The sequence below is a fragment of the Notolabrus celidotus genome, chromosome 16 (genome assembly GCF_009762535.1).
Source record: "Notolabrus celidotus isolate fNotCel1 chromosome 16, fNotCel1.pri, whole genome shotgun sequence".
Lineage (NCBI taxonomy): Eukaryota > Metazoa > Chordata > Actinopteri > Labriformes > Labridae > Notolabrus > Notolabrus celidotus.
The window spans coordinates 23,653,868-23,676,354 of record NC_048287.1 but is presented as its reverse complement, the minus strand read 5'-3'; the positions used below and the strand labels follow the sequence as shown (position 1 = coordinate 23,676,354).

General features: G+C 40.1%; 1 protein-coding gene across 1 annotated transcript in view; it reads left to right on the top strand.

Annotated features, from left to right (window-relative positions):
- Nucleotides 1–19,034, top strand: part of samd12 (sterile alpha motif domain containing 12) — a 148,328-nt gene extending 129,294 nt beyond the window's left edge. The window contains exon 5 of the mRNA XM_034705773.1: nt 13,119–19,034. Coding sequence (XP_034561664.1) covers nt 13,119–13,150 — 32 coding nt within the window. The 3' untranslated portion in view covers nt 13,151–19,034. The remainder of the gene's footprint in view (nt 1–13,118) is intronic.
- The last annotated feature ends 3,453 nt before the right edge of the window (nt 19,035–22,487 follow it).

The following is a 22,487-nucleotide window of genomic DNA, read 5'->3' as shown; positions in this document are numbered from 1 at the left end:
TGCACCCACTTGAATGCAAACTGCTGTGTCGGTGTTGGAGGTGTGATCAGGCGCAAAGTCCACATCAAATTGAGTTAATAGGACAGACGGCTTAGAGTCGGAGGCTGAGGAGTATTCTTTCCTTAATTTTCATACACCATGATACAATAGGGGGCTGATCTCAGAATGCCAGAAAAGGACACCGTTGTCGGTATTTCCTTACATACTGTACCTACTTCACCTCCGCCCTACATCGCCAACAATCTCCAGGCCGAGACCGAATACATGGAAACACACAGACACATCAAAACTAAGAGTTTATTTAACATGTAATGTTTCATGACCTTGAACAACAAGCCAACAGATATTTGTAAAGACTAAACAGTATCCATTGCACATGTTGAACATAATACAGTCAATAGTGTCTTGTGCGTAAATGTATTTGTCAATTTGGAAAGTCACTGTTGTTATAATGAAGATATTACAGTGACCTGTGTTTTCTGAGATTTAAGGGGCACGATGTGAGGAGAGAAGCTCAATATGCCAGCCAAAGCCCAGAGTATTTAAGTATAGAGGCTGAAGTCCACCTTGTAAATACTAACACACCTGCCTGCAGGCGCACCTGACTCTTAAAGGAATGAGACACACTGATTGGTTTGATTCATGTTACACCTAAAACACAACTCTGAATAATCAAATAATCAAGGGATCTAATCAAACCTCTTTGCCCCATAAATAGCGCCTAAATTGTGCATCACTTAACTAGCTAAATGTGGTTGGTTACACCCCAATGTACTTTGCCCTATGCCCTATAGACTGTATTCTTTAGATTGTTCAAAGATAAGGAAGTATACTGCAAAAAGTTAAAATGTTACTAAGTGTGATGGTTTCAGAATGGTCAAAATATCTCGTTACAATTCATATAATCCACATTGACCTGAATAAGTCTGAATAAATCTCCTTTCAAGATTGTATTTGGGTGACATTAAACAGAAGGAAAACTAATCTTTCACATTAAAGAAGCTGTAACATGACATATTTTGAGTTTTTCTATTAAACTTTTAAATGCACAATGAGGTCATGGTGAATACTTGTGATATAGTGAATGATGTGCATACACGGTTTGGGAAAAGTTTGGAAATGTACAACTTCTACTTCAACAGTTTTGTAAAACTAAGTCCTGCTCAATTACCTCCAGCGTTGCTCTGTTACGATGCAGATCAAAGAGACAGGAATAGATATCTGAATACAAGCAGCGTGGCAAAATCTCTTCCAGATCTGTCATTGGGTATACATCACTGCTTAGGTGCTTTGACTTTCTCTGCAATCATTTGACTCTCAGAAGAATATTTGCCAAAATGTTGATGAGTTCTTAAATTTTTGTAGAGCCCAAGTAAAGTACCTTTCAGTGCAGTTGTATCCAGTCCAGGCAAACTCTGCTTTTAGCTGGAAACGAACATTTTAGTTCATCATTATCAAACACTGCAATCTCTAGCATGCACTAAAACCAACAGTCACCAAAAAATGTTGCTAATAGTACCCGTAATGCTTAATAGTAAAACTAGGTTGCAAAGTTTCCCCCATAGACTTCTATAGGCATACCCACTGAAGTTCCAACATCTACAGCCATGCTCTCACCCACATTGACGTGTATACAAATATAGATCCAAGCAAACACCGGCATACATGCGCTGGAATAAATGAGATGCTTGTTTTTACTGTTCCACTTTCTGCTCCTCTGCATAGCGATCTTTAAACCCTGAAGGCCGTGACAGCTCTGTGTCGGGAGAGAGATCCTGCATGATAGAGCGGCTCAGAAAAGAAATAGCACTGAGCTCGGTTTGACAGTCCCACGCTGAGCGACTAAAGAAAGCACAGAGTTAAAGTGTATATGTGTTTGTTGGTGTATATTTCGGCAGTTGGTACCAAAAAAAGGCACGGTAACAAACAAATGCAGCTTGACACAAGTTACCAAAATACAAGCACTTTGAGAACTACCATCACTCGTTCTTCTTCTTGCTCTGAATAAAGTAGACTTATTCATTTAACCTCACTGGGTTTCTCTGATGAGGAGCTCCGCTTGAAAGAGAAAGACAGAGAGAGTGAGAGGGGAGAACTTCCCGTCACTTGTTTATGTTGTTAAAACCAGGGCAGGGAGTGAAGCAGAATAACATGACCTATTTTGTGAACATGCTGGGAGACAAGGCTCTCTAAACCTGAGCCCAGCACCACAACGGCTCAGGACTCTGCTCTGAGTAAATATAATACCAGCATGAATGCGTCCGTGTGTGCAGAGCCAGAGTGGGATAACACTTTGGGTGTCAGGCAGTAAATCTCCACAGACAGCATGGTAACCATTAGCTGTTTTCATCAGTGACCTCTTGAAGACTCTGTGAGAACCTTACTTTAAATTTGCTGCCCCCTGTGGACACAGCACGTCTAACTATCACAAGTTTTTTTTCAACTTGATCCAGGCTGCCCATTTTATTTTAGTGGAGAAAAATCACAATCATTGGGGCCTTATGACCCATTGCATTTTTTTTTATAATTCAATATGTTACATCAAGTATTATTCTAACTCCTTTGACTTGTTTTGTATTTTAACAGATCCATAACTAAACCAACAGTTTTACAGTATCAGTCAGGACAACTCTCATCAAAAGAACAAATTATTGCATGCAGTAAGTTATATTTCGCAGCACGGCTCTGTTCTGGGAGCTCCCTGCTCTTCCAGATGCCTAAGTGGAATGGCAAACCCTGAGGTGGGGAGAGCACACATCCACTCACTCTCATGCTTATACATGAAAAACCAAGGCAGGAAGAGCAGCAGCAAAGATACAGAACAGAGCGTGCATCAGGGACAATACATATGACACTGGTGAAATCAATCACAGCATAAAGGAGGAGCTGAGGTGGAGGTGGGTTGTAAAGCAAGGCTGCTGCTGCTGCTGCTGCTGCTGCTGCTGCTGCTGCTGCTGCTGCTGCTGCTGCTGCTGCTGCTCTCCCTGCCTTGAGTTGTGTAATAAAGCTGTTTGCACAAGAAGCAACTCCTGGGGAGCAGAGCCTTCAGCTGCTCTGCTTCCCAGCTCTGGAACTCTCTCCCACCTGACCTCCGTAATACTGACTCACTCCCACATTTTAAATCCAAACTCAAAACCCATCTGTTTAAACTGGCTTACTCCATCTGACCACAACTCCACTGCCCATTCACATAACAATTTTTAAATTGTATTTTATTTACTGTTTGTTATTTAAACTCTGTTTGTTTTAATGTTGTAAAGTGACCTTGAGTGTCAAGAAAGGCACCTATAAATGAAATGCATTATTATTATTATTATTATTATTATTATTATTATTATTATTATTATTATTATTATTACCTTTCTGTCTAGACATGTTTAATGTTATTATAGAAATAAACAATAATGATACATTGATTTGACAATGGATATGATTGGGTTGCCAGTTTTCATCAATGTTTTCATTTAAATAAATCAACTGTGACACTTGTACGTTTTACAAAGATCACATAGTCAACTTTTTGCATCCTTTTTTTCTTCTTAGTTTTCACTTCTGGAAACTTTTCAGGCTTCTGAAAAACTCTGTAAATGAAACATTCAAAGAAGTAAAAATCTGTCTTTCTCTGCCCAAAACTCAAACGGACACATAAGCTGTGATAAGCTCAGACATGCTTTGTATAAAACGGTCAGAAGCCAAAAGGTTTGAGTCTTTACCAAGTAACTTTCATTCTGATCCACAATTTTGTGCATTTCTTTCTCTTGTTAGTGATTCATGGCGGTCCAGTTTGTCAGATTTTGCTGTGACATTGACTCTACCCATAACAGGATTCTGCTTTCTATAGAATCTTCTCTCTCTTCAAAGAAGATTGAGTGTTACTCAACCATATTGTGGACTGATAATAATCAATGTCAGGTTGTCCCAAACTTTATTTTTCAGACACATATTTCTTCAAGGCCGTGACTTTATTGTGACAGCACAACACAAAATTTAATTGTGCTTCTGTTGTGGTTTTTTCAATACATGTAGGTTTTGATACAAGAAGTATTTTATAGTCAGTAATTCTACAGTAAAGACCAAAACTCAGTTCCACATCTTGCAATACTGTCCAAGCTTTTCACTTTACCAAAGCTTTTCCCCAGATGAAGAGGGATGGAAATATGTAGATCACTTTCTGAAAGTCGAATCATTTTAACACAGTAGATATTTTACTTTTAAAACAGATAATAGTCCGATTGATGGATTGTGTTCAACTTCGGATTCATGTGCTTTTTTTCTGCGTGATTAATGTCCATTGTATTGAAGCATACCCAGTGTACAGAAGTCTCAGTTTGGGTTAAATCCTCTTTATCAGAGTGGTCTTTGGGTTTAAGACTGAAAGACTTCGACTCACTTCAGTGATGGAGACTTTTCTTTTCATTGAACCAACCACCAGTTGGACTGTTTAGTGTCTTTGTTAAAGTAACTTGATAACTATAACAAATATTGCAGAGATCTTTGATTTCTATAACAAAACTTTCTCTTTATGTATCCTCTCCTCTGTCTTTTATTAAAATTATAAACTGAAATGTTAGATGCGCATAACACCATTTGGTTTGGTTTGGTTACCAACAGAAATATGAACAAATACAAATTTTAAGGGAGCTCACTCAGCCCACATTAAGTGACACAAGGTATTTTTCTTGCTTTTGGATACATTGGAACAAATGCCTTTTTATGCTTTAATCAAAATGAATGTGTAAACTGTTGTCATATGATCTTTCTATTTCTTGCTGGACATGCATTTTACTTATTTTTTAGTCTTTTATATTACTCTGGTGCTGATATGGACCTATGGGTCTGAAATAAAGTATATCTATGTAACAGCTTCCATCATAAAGCTTGTAGGCCTAATGTTCAGCAAGGTCTATAAATATGGGAAGGTTTCCTATTCTAAAATATTGTGGCTTTATGAAAATCCAAGATGAGTATTTAAAAAAAAGGCAGAATTAAACATGTGTAGTAGGTAGGTAATGTGTGGGCAGAACCTTACCCATCTAACCCTGTGCTGACATGTACGGTAAATGGCAAATGATGGCATGCTGCAGACTGTTTTAAGATCACTTCTTGGGCTCTTGGAGAAACAGAATATATGACATCACACTCTTTTGCTAATCAAAATATGCAGTCAATTTACTGATAAAATGACGGTCTCAATTGGGTATAGTCCAATTGGACATAAATCTGCATGATAAGAATTTACTATAATAACAGAAACCATGTTTGAGAAAAATTGTGTATTTTAATTTTAAATTTTAACCCATGTTCCAACAGTTATCATGAAAGAGGTGTGGTTTATGTCCTACACTGCTCTCCAGCAGGGAGAGCTCTAAACCATTTGGCTTAACACTTCTGATGTCTATTTTAATAGATAGTCTACTACAGTGTGAGCCCACTGCACTTGATTCAGTTTGCCTAAACTCGTCCAGCTCAGCCTGGATGGTCACCTCCTGGCATGAATTGAGGATCCATTAAGTGTCCCATAAAGGCATTTTCCTCAATACTGAAGTTTTCTTCAAATGGATAATTGTGACAGAATGAGGGAGAAAAGCTGCTCACCTGGTCTTTCATTTTCACCAGGTTTTGAGTAGCTACACAGCATCTTGCAATACACAATGAATGGGGGCTAATTGTTGCCTATTTCAGTTCACTTTCAGGGGCACACATGTCTGCTGGCGTCAGGTCTGTAGCTTAGATGAAGGAAACTTACCAAAGTTTGTAGACCAAAAAAGTACTTGTAGGTAGCATGTTGGGGGTTTATCACCATTTTTGACCCAGAAAAATTCAGTACATCAGCAGCTCTATCCTTTAAAATCGCAATTTGAAGGTTCCCAGTCTGTCAGGGACACCGGCAGGTAAAGCCTGAAACCAGCCCACAGAACAGATACGTTCTTCAAAGCTAAAAGGACAGATTCAGTGCAAATCATCTTCATACTCGTTCTTACTACGAGGCGAAGAGAGGGTGGCAGATGCTGCTGCATGCTGAGGTGTGTGCAGATTAAACAAGCAAGGCTGCACTGATTACAAATGCACAGAGGGGAGCCATGCAGAGAGAGAGAGAGAGACGGATATGAAGACAGGAGGAGAGAGAGATCTTGATGATCCAGATATTTTACTACCTGTCTTTGAAAAGCTGCTCGCCTGTTTGTACTGGCAAATAACATTCATTATTGGTACAGGAGGCACCACTGCAGGAAACACGCCTGTTTCTTGTGTCAGTGTGTGTTTATGTGCGTGCAAGCGTTCATGTGTGTACGGGTAAGAAGTGAGTTACACTGTGGAATTCATAATAGTGCATTCATAATAGATGAATAGATAGATCCCTTTGTTTGGGACAGGAACGTGATGAGTGAGCTTTGTAATTGGTTAGTTTAATAACTGGAGACAAACCGAGTGTTTTCTGTCCTTCACTCACACACACACACTCTCTCTCACACACACAAACACACACGCAATTACACACCAGAGAAACACGTCTAAATTGTAATTCTCTGTCAGACTCAGGAGCTCACTCACACACACACACACACACACACACACACACACACACACACACACACACACACACACACACACACACACACACACACTCTCTCCGCACTCATGTCAGTGAGGCATTCACACGCTGGTCTGTTTAATTTAAGTTTGGCAGATTATAGTAATTATGTTAAAGAAAAGATTTTCCAGAGTAATTTGCCCTTTTCTGTCCTTCAAGAGTGAAACGGCGGCAGCTGATGGATGAACACACTCCTTTATTTCACACTTAAACTCAACCGTTCAGACAGATTGGGAAATATGTCGGTATAAAGGTTGTGAAGGATGCTGTTTTATTGTTCTGCATGGTTTTACAAACATAATGATGTCTCTCAACGAGGAAAGGAGTGTTTCTGAACAGCAGGAATCACTGACTCTACAACCGTTAGTGATTTTTGTGAAACTGAGTCAAATTCATAAAGAACAAGTCTGCAAAGATGGGGAGCTAACCTAGCCTGCAAAGCTACAATTAGCTAGTTAGCTCAGTTATCAAGGCAGCTAGTGTAGCTACAGTAATGTCGAGTTTGGAGTACATGATTTTGGTAAGGGAAGGAAGATGATCTAGGCTAGATGAGACCCAGAAGGAATAGGACCGATGTGTTTAACTTTTGTTTTAGCTAGCTAGATATACCAAATTAACTTCTAACTGAGTGTTTACAGTTTATTTGTTTGTGATGAATGACACGCTAGCTTTATGCAATTTCTTGTCTGTCGTGGTAGTAACTCGCCGACACACCACAAAGGCAGGGATGTTGTTGCCAGAGCTTAACAAACTTTTCCTCTGTCTAATATTTCTCCCTAACGCTTTGTCTGTTGTTGTTGTCTAGTTAGCTTGGTTAGCCAACAGCTGTAGCTTAGAGTATCTTAGAAAGAGGTTTGACAAGGCAATGGGGATGACAAAGACATAGTGGAGATCAGGGGCAGTCAGTGGAGTATTTTGGGATCAGTTAGTGACCATCAATGCTGGTCTTGTGGGGATTGGAAGGGCCACAACCTGAAGGAAAACTACCTTGTTAAAGTATTTCCTGTCGATAAATCAATTTAAGTTTGTCTGCTCAGCCTTGTTTTCTATTTAATGCATTTTATGTATTTATTTTTTGCTTTTTTGAGCAAGTCTTTTTATTTATATCATATTTATGTTGTATTATTTTTCGAGTCTGTATCTAAATTTGCAGCTCGTGGTCCTAATGATTATCTTTTGGCCTTTTGCATTTGTCCTTTCTGACCACCGCACTTCACTCATCAGAAAAAGGTTGCTTTTACACATAACCACAGACACAACAGCTAATGTCTTGTGTGTTAAGATGCAGAGATAAGTGCGTGTGAGAGAATGGGTTTGTGGCGACGAAGAGCCCTTTTGATGATGACATACATTTAAAAATAATACAGAACATGTCAGTGAACTGCCCCTTGAGGCATGCTCTCCATTGAGCACCAGGATAATGTGTGTACATGCGTACAAGTGTGAGTGTGTGTGTCTATAATGGGGAGATTCAATGTAAACCATCCATGAAATTGAGACTCCAAAGAAAGTTTCTACGTCAGTATGAAGGTGTAAATGCAGCTATTTGCGTCTAATCGTGCAAACCATCTTTGCATTTCAAACCTTGAAGCGTTGTGCGTGTATGACAGTGTGTGTGTGTGTGTGTGTGTGTGTGTGTGTGTGTGTGTGTGTGTGTGTGTGTGTGTGTGTGTGTGTGTGTGTGTGAGTGTGTGTGTGAGAGAGAGAGTGTGTCTGTTAGAGAAGCTATATCAGAGCTTTGAGCATTCTCACCATTGTCCGGACACAAACAGCACAGGGGGATTTGAGGAATCTTCTGAGCATGATGACAGCTTGTCAAGGCTCCTCCTACGTCTGTAATGAATTTCAGCCTTTTGTGGTGTGTGTGGTCCTGCTGCACTGATAAGCTCTGGCACTAATACAGTTAACAAGTAGTGGATGTGTGTTTGTCAGAGCGTGTGTGTGGGCTGACATGGGGGTTCACATGCTTTTGAGCAGAAATAGCTTGATGCATCGCAGTGTTTGCCAATAACAATTATGATGATTATGACGTGATTGAAATAGCTGTTAGTGTGTGTCTGATTATAGCTGGACCAATAAGTCGAGTAATAATTATACAGAAGTACAACTTTCAGAAGTTGAGTGTTTACATTTAATGCTACTTCATGCTGTTATTACACAACATTTTAATGAGAAAAAAACATACTCAAGCCTGAATCACAAAGACTATCTGCAAGTGCATAAATTTATACTTGACAAATAATGAAATTTGAAGTCCAGGTCCATCTTAAGTGGACTTTCGATTGGATTGATTCAGTTAATTATCATAAAGCACTAATCACCACCCTTGTAGCATTAGGATGATTATCACCAAAGCACGAAGCCTAAATAAAATGAAAAATCCCTTTTTTTACCCTTACAGCTCACACTCCTTGTTGTATTGTAAAGGTGTTAAATGAACATGCACAAAAAACATTTAGTAGTGCATGTTAAACTGGGCACACAAGTTTAAACCAACTAATTAAGGGATAATGTATAGTGAACAGGTGGTTATGCAAATTAGAAAGGTTGAGCAGAACACACTAACTCCTTATTAAAGACAAACATTTGGTTTAAAGATGATCCTTTAGAGCGCCGTTGACCTAGCGGTATAAGCGCACATCCCTAATATGGAGGCTATAGTCCCCATCACAGAGGTCAGAGGTTCGACTCCCGGCCTCGGCCATTTTCTACATGTCCCACTATCTGCTCCCCACGTTTCCTGTCTCTCTTCAGCTGTCCTATCAAATAAAGGCAAAAATGCCTGAACATATAATTTAAAAAAAGGATCATCTTTTATTCAAAATTGATTTATTTTTACAGCCAAAAAAACTTCCTGATTTCAGTCTACAGATTCTTATCAGCCTCCTTGATGTATGAATTAACATCAAACTAAATATTTCAGCTAACAGCTAAGTTGAAACTTCAACTTGTTTGTGTTATAATTAGATTTAAACTGAACATTTCCATTGAAGGTAATGTTCCACACAGTGATATCAACTTCTGCAGCAATATTTATGTTGACATTTCTGTCTTCGATTAGTTCCCTTTTTTTTTTCTGAGTTTTGGCATTGATAAACATTTAAACATAAGTGAGGCAAATGTCAACTTTCAACACTCATGATTTAATGATTGTATAGTGATGGTAGCTTGGAGATGCTCTCACCAGCTCTTGTGCCATTTTACAGATGTAGAATGCTAACATTTGTGCGACAGTGTCAACAGGCAGGGGTGAAATGTGCCAGACTCCTTATCTCTGATCAATTTGATTGGACGTGTCTGTTAGGTTGTCCCTGACCCTGCTTTTGCCATTGAGAACCAGTTGCCATTGAATCATTGGGGTTTTGACCAATGGGAATTAAGCATTTGGCTCAGCTGGGTGACATGTCATAAATCACCATTCACAGAGACTAAATCTTTGTTGAACTGTAGCCAGTGAATGCCCATATTGAATACAGATAAATTGTTATGAACTTTACTTACAAATGTTTCTATGAATAGAGGCAAAGAACACAAACTTTCTCCACCACTTGAAAAGTTTTCCTCTCTACTCCTCTTTGGCAAAGTTTCCAAACATTAATACGAATCCTCACCACTTGTTTTGCCTCTGTGCGCCGAGTTTCTGCGCCTGCAGTTAAATAAAGTAACATATAAAACCACAAATCTGTTTCCTTGCACAGAGCTCTGCACCCACACACACACACACACACACACACACACACACACACACACACACACAAACACACACACAAGCTGTTGTCAGAATCAGGGCTGCCATGTATCTTTGTGCCTTGTCATCACATGCTCCGGCTGAGCTCTAAATGTCACTTGTCTCTCTCCGCTTCATCTGCCTGACTCATCCTCCCTGTCCTCACTCTGCATTTCAAATGCTTCTGTGTGTGTGTGTGTGTGTGTGTGTGTGTGTGTGTGTGTGTGTGTGTGTGTGTGTGTGTGTGTGTGTGTGTGTGTGTGTGTGTGTGTGTGTGTGTGCGACACTGACATGTGCTGGTGTGTATGCGTTTGATGGACACACTGCTGCTCTCCACCTCCCTTTGAACGTTGCCTGCAAGCACAATGATGCTCCCTGCATTGATTTTCTCGTGCCATTCTATAATTATGTCTCTACTCTTTTTATTCGTCCTCCTCCCTCTCTCTCTCTCTCTCTCTCTCTCTCTCTCCTTCTTTCATTCTTTTATCCCGTCTCTCTTATCTCCCCCTTCTCTCCTCTATTTTTCTAATTCTTTCCCCCTGATCCATTTTTATGCCTCACTGTTTCCATGCTTGTTATCTCGGCCCTTCTCTTTTTTTTTCCTGTTTGATCTCAACTTCTTAATTTCCTCTCTCATCTACGTCACTTGGCTCAGTGTCGTTGTGCTCCCCCCACCTCCCCTGCTCTTACTGTCATTGTTTCTTTTTTTGCTCTGATACTGTTGTCTAATTTTCTCTTTTATGCCATCTCAGATTTTCACATGACCTTAATCTTTCTCACTGGAAGTTCTTGTTTTCTCACCTGCCTTGTTTTCACTCCGCAGTGAAACACTGCAAAGTCTGTGACTCTAGGCTGAAAATATAGCAGTCAGGGTCACACTGGTTTAATTTCTGTAAGCTGTCTATTTACTGAGGCTTGATAACGTTGACTATAAATCGATACGTAAGACACACCTCCGCCTGTAAAAAGTGAAACCAAAATACTGAGTTGGCATATTGTGCTGGTGACGTGTAGAAGCGATTTGGCTTGTAGAGCCATTGAATTGACGTCACACCCCTTCTGCGAACCAAAACACTCAATCAGCCTCCAAATAAAACAGCAAACATCCCTCAAGTCAGTACAATACTGCAGCACAAAGTCTCGATTTGAGTTAAAGTGGACACTCACGGTTGTGGAAAGTTCAATACTGTTTAGTAAGTGTTGTCTCTTGTAAGGCATTCAAAATATGGCATCAGTCATATCGTAAAAGCATCTTATCTCCATACTAGAGATACTCTGATGGTATCGAAGTTGTCCCATTCCAGAGAACAAATGTGCTCCAGATATAACATGTTACAATGCTGTGGTTGGACAATTCCCAGTTCAGATTTCATCAAATGGGTCATACTTTAAGTTATCTGGGCAACTCCATCTCCAGATTCTGTGGTGTTTACTTTTTGAAATAAATTAGAATTTTTAAGACAATTTTGTTTGATAGTTATGTCGTAATTGGTGCATTACTTACAACTTAGCCTAAAGAAAAGAAATACCTTTACAGCCACAACAAAATTCAGCAGCATCATTGTACATCGATAGACATAGTACATGGATAGATAGGAAGACCTACCTAGAAAAACAATGTGTTAGCAATTTAAGCAAATGTTTTGTTTTCTATACCGTATTTGTTTGCTTTAAGAAATGTTGCACCAATGTTTAAAATCAATTGTTGGATGAACTGATAATACATTTTCTTCTAAACCATCAAAAACGTCATTTGCCACCTTTGAAACATACGTACATCATTCACTACAATTGAAATATATGTACATCATTCGCCATATTTGAAACATGCATATATCATTTATCATATTTAATACATGAAAACATCATCCGTCACCTTTGAAACATACGTATATAATTCACTCCGACTGAAATATATGTACATCATTCACCATATTTAAAATATATGTACATAATTTGCCAGATTTGAAACATACTTACATCATTCGCCAGATTTGAAACATACTTACATCATTCACCAGATTTGAAACATACTTACATCATTCGCCAGATTTGAAACGTGTACATAATTCACCATATTTGAAACATACAGTTGTGCTCATAAGTTTACAGAGAATATGAATGATAAGAGAAAAAGAATTTTTTCACTCGTGGTTAGTAGTTGGGTGAAGCAAATTTTTTATCAAACAACTGTAACTTTTTTATATCATAAAGACAACAGAAACTACCCAAGAAACCATAAATTCTGCCAGGTTATGTAAACTTATGAGCGCAACTGTACACCATTTGCCATGTTGAAATAATACATATATCATTCGCCACATTTGAAAAATGTATACATCATTTGTCATATTTAAAATATACATTCATCATTTGCAACATTTGAAACATAGGTACATCATTCGGCAGATTTAAAACATACGTGCATTATTTGCCACATTTAAAACATAATAGGTTGGCTTACTGGGATACATAGTTAAAAAAATTCAACTTTAAGTCATGATCTTTCCTAGAACTAACCAAACTGTCTCCAGTCACTCCTTTCATAATTTTTGGATTTCCGAAACTCATAAAATGTGAAACCTATTATTGCTTACTTAAAAGCTTTATATTTAAAATCAAACTAGACATTTGATATTCGTACAGAAAACATCAGAGTTACCATCTTACTTTGAAGCTTGGGGTCAGACATACATCTTCCATTATTATCAAGTTTGAGTGAGGATATGTTGTCTTTCTGTCCTCTTACATGTTCTCTCATTAACTTTTTCCGACCATTCTGTCTTCTGTTTTTTTCAGCTTCTCTGGAGTGCACTCCATCTTCACCATAGCCCGATGGGGACACCCACCAACCTAGCTGACTTCCACCTAACATGTGACTCCTAGACTTCTCTGTGAAACAACCATCTCTCTACGTGTCACACCTTTGCTCTCTGTCCTCATCCTCTCCGAAGATTGAGCTGGAAAAAAAAAAAAACTCCTGCCTACTTCCCAGCCACTCCTGAGAAGCTCCCACAAGTTCTGACTTGCTGTTTCCTCGCAGTCCAAACAATTCCTCACTGCTTCCTGGAATAGGACCAATAGTTTCCATTACAGACGTCCCATCTCTGCTCATTTCTGACCTTTGCAGCCAAACCTCTACCAGAACTCTCACGCTATGACTCCTACACTCCTCCCAGACATCTCTACACTCCTCCTCCCTGTAGAGCCAATAACTAAGAGCCAAGCCCCTCTTAATGATCCTCAACCAAGAAGTCGACACTTTCCTGAAAGAACACAGAGATAAACTCTATGGCTTTACCTCCTTACGAGACAGGATGATTTATTCTTAATTTATACCACAACAAATCATCTTTAATTACAGTGAAGTTGACCTTTTCAATCTGTGGCTTGTGGACCAAATCAGGCCGCTTAGCAACATCTATCGGTCCCTTTTGAAAAAAATATAAATCACACAAAGAAATTAAAAATGTATGTTCAAATTTTGCACAGCCCTACAGAGCTAATGTAATGTATTTATTAGTCAAATAATTAAGTACTTAAGATCATACTTTACTTTTTGGCTAATTGCCCAATCTAATGATTTTAGTGGTTCTTATCAAAGACATGCATTTTTGCTATCAAGCAGAACTTAACTATAAAAAAAAAACATCTTGTCAGTTAAACAAAAATCCAAAACTGTAATTGCATCGGCCTACAGTAAATAGTATCACATATAACCCACCTCCACATCCAAACACAGTCTCTTGGTCCATTCGTGGCATGTAAGGTCCTCATTGTAGCATTATAACCTGTGTTTTTTTTCCCCATGGTGCACTGCTGAGCTTCCCTTCTAGAGACTTCAAGCAGTGGCTACAGAAATAATATCCATAAGAACAATATAAACATCTACTTCCCTGTTCCCACAATGCAAAGTAGTTGCATATTTTACAAAACCAGTCGTGTGTTTTTGTGCTCTCTCTCTCATCCTGTAAACAGTATTCGCCTGGTGAAGTATCCATACCTCCTCTCACTTCTTCATATTGTGGATATCTCTCTCTTAGGAGGTAGACAGTAAACCTGAATGAACTTCACTGTGAAAACAACTAACAGTTAGTGTGGAAATAAACATTCAACCTGGCGTCACATTAGGTATGGTTAAGTTGGCTCCCGGCGAAATGAACGCCGCCGCTGTGAAAAGCAATCTGAGAGAGATGAAGCAGAACCTGAGGAGAAGGAAAAAAACAAAAAGACGGGATGAACTGCATAAGGAAATTCCCTTGGTGTCTCTAAACCGCCATGCCAGTAGGTAAACTGAAACAAAAGACAAAGGGAGTGGCAAGGAGAAAAAAAGAGAAGGAGCAGGAAAAGCAACAAGGGCTCTGAGATGCTTTCGACTTGAAACTCTTTACAGCTAATGAGGGGAAAGAAGATGAAGAAAAGACATCACATATAACAAAAGAAGAGCCTTTTTTCATTTCCCTGTCCTCGCCGTCTCTTTATTGCTTCGTCTGCTCTCCATCTCACTGCTTTGAGACTATTTTTAGATGAGAAATATTGAAAGTAGTGTAGGAAGGAGATGAGCAAAACAGCTTGTGATGAAAATGTTGTCTGTCGGTGTATTAGGGAGAAACACTGTAATCTATTTATCTCTGTTAATGTGAATAATGGCCATTCACTGTTGATATTTTCTGTATTTTAACTGCACTTAAAAGCACATGTGTCAGTCAGGAAACAAAACATCTGTTCCTCATCTATGCCACTTTGTCTATAAGTGTAAATACATGATAGTCGCCAGGATAATGACCCTCTTATCATTATCAGAAGCTGGTTTTAATGTATCAGAGTGATATTCATCAAAAGCTCAGATGTAGCATGAGCTGTTGTCATGGTAACAACATCTTTCCTCTTTGGACGGGTGCTGTCAATCAAAGGGGCGTAAAATAGCTGGAGCATTTTGGGGGAAAACGGGGTCAATGTTGACCCCCTGACAGCCATTGATTTTTAATGGGATTCCATTTGTACACGGGGTCCCTGTGTGTCCAGCCATGCATTGTTTGGATAGCGGCTGTAGCCTGTAATGCAGCAAGGACCAACGTGCAGATTGAATAGTATTGATCAGGACATACAGTCAGTCCACCAGGATTACTAAAGGCCTCCAGGAGTGTGTGTGTGTGTGTGTGTGTGTGTGTGTGTGTGTGTGTGTGTGTGTGTGTGTGTGTGTGTGTGTGTGTGTGTGTGTGTGTGTGTGTGTGTGTGTGTGTGTGTGTGTGTGTGTGCTGACAGTCACATAGGAATGGAGTTGTTCGGGCTAAAACACAAGTGGCTATTTCACGGTCGGGTGGAGATGCTGTGTCCATGTCTGTCAAGGCCACAGGAGGAAGAAGAGGGGGGGGATGAAGCTTCCGTTAAGTTGGGAATTTCTCCATTCTTCCGTTTCAAATTGGAAACTGTCAATATGTAAACTGGGAGGAATGGTTTTCAGTGGTTGGGGACTGGTGAGTTAGAGATCTGGAATCAGTCATGCAAACATCTCATAGCTGGAGAACCTAAAAGTAGAACATCGCTCTTTTTGTCAATATAATGAATTAATATGGATAAAAAGAATACATTTTTTACTGGTATGGATCAACCTCTCTCTGCTTAAAAATAAAGATTTAAATGGCTTGATCCATCATTGAAAAACGCCCTCATGACTGAAAATGGCTGAGGTATATCTCAGCACATCTTTGTCTGTCATTCATTATGTACAGATCATAAATACACCACTAGTCCCCACCTCTAAATCGCCACCAAACCCAGAGGGCTCACCTGCAGCTTGAGTCAACTTACCAGAATTGAAATGTATTTTTTTGTATTGCTCTATTTAGTGAATCATATAATGGGATTGACAATGTGATGAATACATTGATATCGTGTTGCTAACTAAGAAAGAACTTGTTCCTGATTACCAGCACCAACATGTTAAAGTGAAAGTAAACCTTAAACTGTAAAATTATAATATGTAGCTACACCTGGCTCCTCTAACACCCTTTGTTTTACAGAATTACCACTCAGCAAGTTGGTCCTTTGTATGTCATATGAAACATGCTGTCCAAATTGTTGTCTTAAGGCTATCTGCTTATGTCAGCCCTGACAAAAGGCTTAAAAAGGCTTAATCTTGTAGCATAATGAATAACACCACATAGACATACCAAAATAACTGATTATTTCTAACTAATTTAACCTCATATTGACATTACAAAGGACATCTGACATATTTGGAAGTGGTTTTGTCTTTAACGGTTAGGAAATTGGTTCCACTTTCATATCCATAAAGCAAGATGCTAGCTCAGTTTAGCTAAGTTTCAAAAGTGACAAAAACCTGCACCTTAAGAACTCTCTAATGATTTAAACCTTTTATTCTACTTTTTTTTATTGTGTTTGTTTGTTTCTGTTGGTCAAATATGTCTGACTAAATCTTAACAAAAGAAAAAAAATGTAGCTTGAAAAATGCTGAGTCACTTTATTTTCAGAAGTAAGATGCTAACATGAGTTAACAAAAAGTTTTGTACAGCAGTCAGTTTGCTTAGCCAAGCTTAACGCCAAGCTATCTCCTAAGTTGAGAAAATCTTCCTACCTGTTAATTAGAAGCGGTTTATTCCATCCTGAAGTTGGGTGACAAATTACTTTATCAAATATATTAAGCTAATTGGAGCAAGATGGCTGGACAATGACTTTTCTAATATGCTAGGCTAAGTTAAAAAGCTGCTTAATGTGGCTTTAGATTTAGAAGATAGGGATGCAACGATCCTACTTTTTAGGTCCTGATACCGATATCGATACCGATACCTGGACTTTGGTATCTGATACTAGCCGATCCAATCCTGGCGGTCAGAAATATAACTTTGGCACCCCGCCCCAGTATCATTTGTGTGCGGGAAACACATTAAAATTAGAATCATGACACAAAATAATGCAAATAAACATGTTCAGGTAGGCTTGTGGTTCAAGCAGAGCAGTGTCAGAAACATTTTTTACGTGATGGTGAACTATACCTGGGTTCCAAGTGCTAAAGCAGAGGGTGGAATCCCTTTATTTCAAGGATCCAGAACAATTAAATCCAATAACCTGTCAGTGTTTTCACACTTTGAATCCATTAATAGAAGGTTTCTTGCTTCTTTGCAGTAGGCTACAGCTGACATAAACTTCTACCTTTGGGCTTCCATTATATTTTTCAGCGCGACTGCCATCCGTCGAAACATAACCGCTGCACATGTTGCAAGTTTCCTGCAGAATTGTTAGGAAAAGAAGCATGCACCTAAACTGTAGAGCATCTGTAGTTATCCTCCATCATGCTCCACCGGGCAAGAATACACAGACCATCTGGCGCTGATGACGTAGGAGACGCAAATGGCTGTTGTAAACACAGAAAAGCATAGAACTGAGACGAATAGATCGCCGTATGGATCAACACTATGCATCCTCACTGGTATCCAATCTAGCTTTTTGAGTCCGATCTGGCCGATATCCGATACCAGGATCGTATCGGTGCATCCCTATTATAAGACAAACAAAACAGAGATAAAGATTGTCTTATGTAACTCTTGGCAATGAAAAATAAGCTTATTCTCCCAAAAATGTTAAAGTACTTAGAAATGTAAAGTGAGAGCTGCTGGCTGTGATCAGACACATTGACATTTGTTAAGAGGAAGCTGGCAAAACCAATGTCCATTCATCCCCTGATCTAATCTGCTGGGGAAACACACCAGGCTGACTGCTTGTGATCTTCCTGTATAAGAACCACTTGCATTGAGTTTCATCATGTTTTGGATATTGGCCCTGTAAAGAAAGAAAGCACTGTGTCTGTTTTCCACCCTCAACGGATTATTGAAAGCTTTTGTATCAGAGTGAAGTCTTTTCCTCTCTTTGAAATTAATTTTCAGAACTTTCATGCCAACTGTCTCAACTTTAAAATAAGACCTAAACTTACTTACAGCCTCTCCACTTCACAACAAATGTAGCAGTGTGTTTTAGTGATACGTATGCCAGGTTGTAGCACTATAATAACCCTGGATGTAGGCAGTAAAATACTGGTTCTTTATTGCTACTCTCCAGAGTGTTTGAAGGGAGGAATATATTTTCCTCTAGAGGCATGAGGGAAAGTTTCCACTGTGTTTTGGCTCTGATATCCAGGTACAACCAGCTTTAGATCTGGCAAATGTGCCAAAATGTCCGAGGACTTGCCTGAACTGGCTCAGCTTGTAGTCTCTCGGCACCTGAGAGAGGTTTGGCACGTACTCACAGACGCTGATCAACGGTGCACTGTTACACAAGAGAACGCCAGACTAAACCTCACATGATATTGCACAAGAACTTTCACACATGCTGGCACACACCTAAAATGCACACAAACTCAGACTTTGTGTGTAAATACACATCAACAAGCACAGGAAGCATCATTCTCAACAGATAAGCAGTACACAGTCACACCGGCTGGCACGCTTTACGACAGTTGTGCATAAACGATTGCCGAAGTAAACATTGAGGCGACACTTCAGTCACAATCCAAACATTTGACACATAGAAAAAGTTTCTCTGCCGTGTTGACAGCATGTTTTGACGGGTGTTTTTGTAACCAACAGGCATGATCAAGTCTCTATCCCCAAGCTATCTACTTATAAGGTGCCTAATGATGGATATTAATGATGATATTGATACCATGATGAGTATATATAATAAACAGATTAAACTTCATGTAAACTGAGTTCTCTGTTTATTCTGTGTTCTTAATCTCCTCACACTGTGCAGGGAAGGTTGTGTGTACAGCTACTCACAGGCAGCAGATGTACACTGAGTTTGCAGAAAAGATAACCTGACAGATGTGACAGATGCTGGTGCTGTGAAGGTGTGATGATGTAGCTCAGGATGGTTTCCTGCAGTAAGCATGGAGCAGCTTCACTTCAGGCCTCTGGACCCTGCAGGTGAGTCAGTATAATCCACATCTGAAAATGACAAAGTACTCAATATCTGCAAGGGGGGTTTATAAAAGCTTTACTGTAATGCCAATGATATTGCAGATATTGATAAAGCTGCTGAATGTGCACTTGTTAACAAGGTCTACATGGCCATGGACAATCTTGCATCCTATTGGTTCTCTTCTGTGTATCACCTGGCATTCTTTACGAGGCATTTACTTTTGCCTAAAATAGCAATGACAGCACTGTGATTTTTAATGACTTCTATGAAGGTTTTTCTATGTATTTCCGTTATTTTCCCCTCTAAATCTTTTCGATGGCTCGCATTTAATGGTATTACAGTAATGGTAACGGTTCATCTTATATTTGCCTCTAATGTAGAGGGGGAAAAAAATCAATCGTCTGTCCAATCAAAATGAAAAGGTATCTGATGCTAAGCTTGCTATCGCATTGAAACCGGATAAACCTGAAAACAATAGTGAATACATCTGTCCATACATCTGTAAATAAACAGATGATGCCTGGAGTGTTCAACGCACTACAGAAACCTAATGGAAACAACCTGTAGCCATGGGAAAGAGGAACATTTTTTTAAATTTCCACATAAACCACTTCTTAACTTTTTAAATCATAAGTAGGGGTGCAACTGATAAAAAAACTCACGGTTCGGATCGTATCGCGGCTTTGAGTCACGGATCGGATCGTTTTTCGGATCAGCAATAAAAAAAGAAGACAAGACAAAAATAACTTTGTCCTCCATTTATTTTGTAAAACACTTGTAAACTTTTGCCCATTAAATTAAAACAACATTCAACTCAAAATGTCCAATTCACGCATTTAAATTATATGAAAACAACTTAAAGTGCAATTTAAGGCATATCTTCTTTCTTTAAGAAGAAGGGGCGTGTCTGCAGCAAGGGGCTCCTCATCTCCCACTCCGCTGTGATGAAATGAGCAGTCATAGTAATGTAGCTTTCCGTTGCCCTGGAAGTCCACCCATCTGTGGTGAGCACAACATACGATACCCGGGATAATTCCTCCACAATTTTTGTCTTCTGCTCATACAGATTTGGCACAATCGTCTCGCTGAAGTTGGTGCGCGAGGGAATTTCATAACGGGGCTGAAGCTCATTCAGCATTTGCTTAAACCCCTTGTTTTGCACAACAGAGTATGTCCTCATGTCTGCAGCAATAAACACCCCATAGCTTTAGCCCGGTCGGAATTTGCAGCAAAGGGTGGCTTAATTGCTGCAGAGATGCCAAAATGCTCCCATACATGTGACTTAAAAGATGCAGGAGGTTTTTCATGTTCCTCTGCTCCTCCACTTGCCATGACTACCGCTGCGCTTGGTGAGTGAGTGTGGATTGAACATGCGGTCATCATGTGAACACGCGCAACTTTTTTTTTATCAACCAATCCGCGGACCACGTCCGTGTTGAACCGTAGAGAGGCATCCGTACGGATCACAGATCAACGATTATCCATTGCACCACTAATCATAAGTGGGTGCTAAAGAAGCGGTTTCACTATCTGCTTGGCCGTTGTTTACTTCTGCTTTCCAAAACCGGAAATCCAGCAATACCTGGCCAGCATACTACAGAACAGATCCAACAGAACAGTCAAACTACATATTACCTTCAAATGCAGTATGCAGTACGTACTGCTAGACAAACTGAGAGCTGATGAAATAATGTCTTATTACCATATACCATACCATCCCATCTTCATCCGATTATCCAGGTCCGGGTCACGGGGGCAGCAGTTTCAGCAGGGAAGCCCAGACACTCCTCTCCCCTGCCACTTCTACTAGCTCTTCTGGGAGGATACTGAGGCGTTCCCAGGCCAGCTGAGAGATATAATCTCGCCAGCGTGTCCTGGGCCCTCCCCGTGGCCTCCTCCCAGACGGTCATGCCCGAAACACCTCCCCAGGGAGGCGTCCGGGAGGCATCCTGACCAGATACCCGAACCACCTCATCTGGCTCCTCTCGATCCGGAGGAGCAGCGGCTCTACTTTGAGCCTCTCCCGGATGTCTGAGCTCTAACCCTCTCTCTAAGGCTGAGCCCAGACACCCTGCGGAGAAAGCTCATTTCGGCCGCTTGTATTCGCGATCTTGTTCTTTCGGTAACAACCCACAGCTCGTGACCATAGGCCTTCCGGCTCAGCTCTCTCTTCACCACAACAGACCGGTACAGCGTCCGCATCACTGCAGACGGCGTCCTGATCCGTCTTTCAATCTTGAACTCACTCTTCCCCTCACTCATGAACAAGAACCCAAGATACATAAACTCCTCCGCTTGGGGCAAAGACTCTCCCCCGACCCAGAGGGCAAGCAACCCTTTTTCCGACTTAACACCATGGCCTCAGACTTGCAGGTGCTCATCCTCATCCCCGCTGCTTCACACTCAGATGCAAACTGTCCCAGTGCGAGCTGGAGGTCACTGTTCAATGAAGCCAATAGGACGACATCATCTGCAAAGAGCAGAGATGGAATCCTAAGGCCACTGAACAGGACACCCTCCACCTCACACATATTACTATATGTGAGGCTTTATTAAATCCTTTATTATCAGTTAGTAGAGACATTAAATACAAATCAGCTGTCTTGAATCCTACAAAAGTATATCAAATTTGTTGTAATGAGTTAAACATGTCAGGTCATTTTGTCCTTATATCAAGTGTAATGACATTTTTTGACTAATGAGATGAAAGATTGGAATTTTTTGCTGGGTTGAATTTTGTTAAAAGAAGCATCTTCCTGTTTTGTAGGACCTCATTTCAAGGAAAAATTATTTAGTTCTGAAAACTCATTAAATAAAGGTATTCCAATTAATCCAACAATTAAACTGATCTTTAAAAAGCATTGGAATTGATGTTCACAAACTCTACACACCCTGTTCTCCTGCTCCACAAGCTGCAGCGGTGAGGTAGGAGGAGGAGGAGGTGGTGGAGGAGGGGGATAACCAGCGTGAGGGATGAAGAGAAAGTAAGATATGACAGAAAATCGCTCGCACTCAGTCCCCTGCCGCCTCTCCTGAGACCTGCAACACACAAACCTCAGCACTCCGGGCTCCCACCTCCTGCTTGGACGAGATCTCCGCTGTTTTCTTTGAGTCTCTGTGTATCTGTGAGATTTCCCCTCTCCTGTTTTCTCTCTTTGCCCAGTCTCTCTTTTCTCTCCTTTGGTTTCGCTGCTCTGATTCTCTGATTCTATCCGTCACTCACTCTGTGTG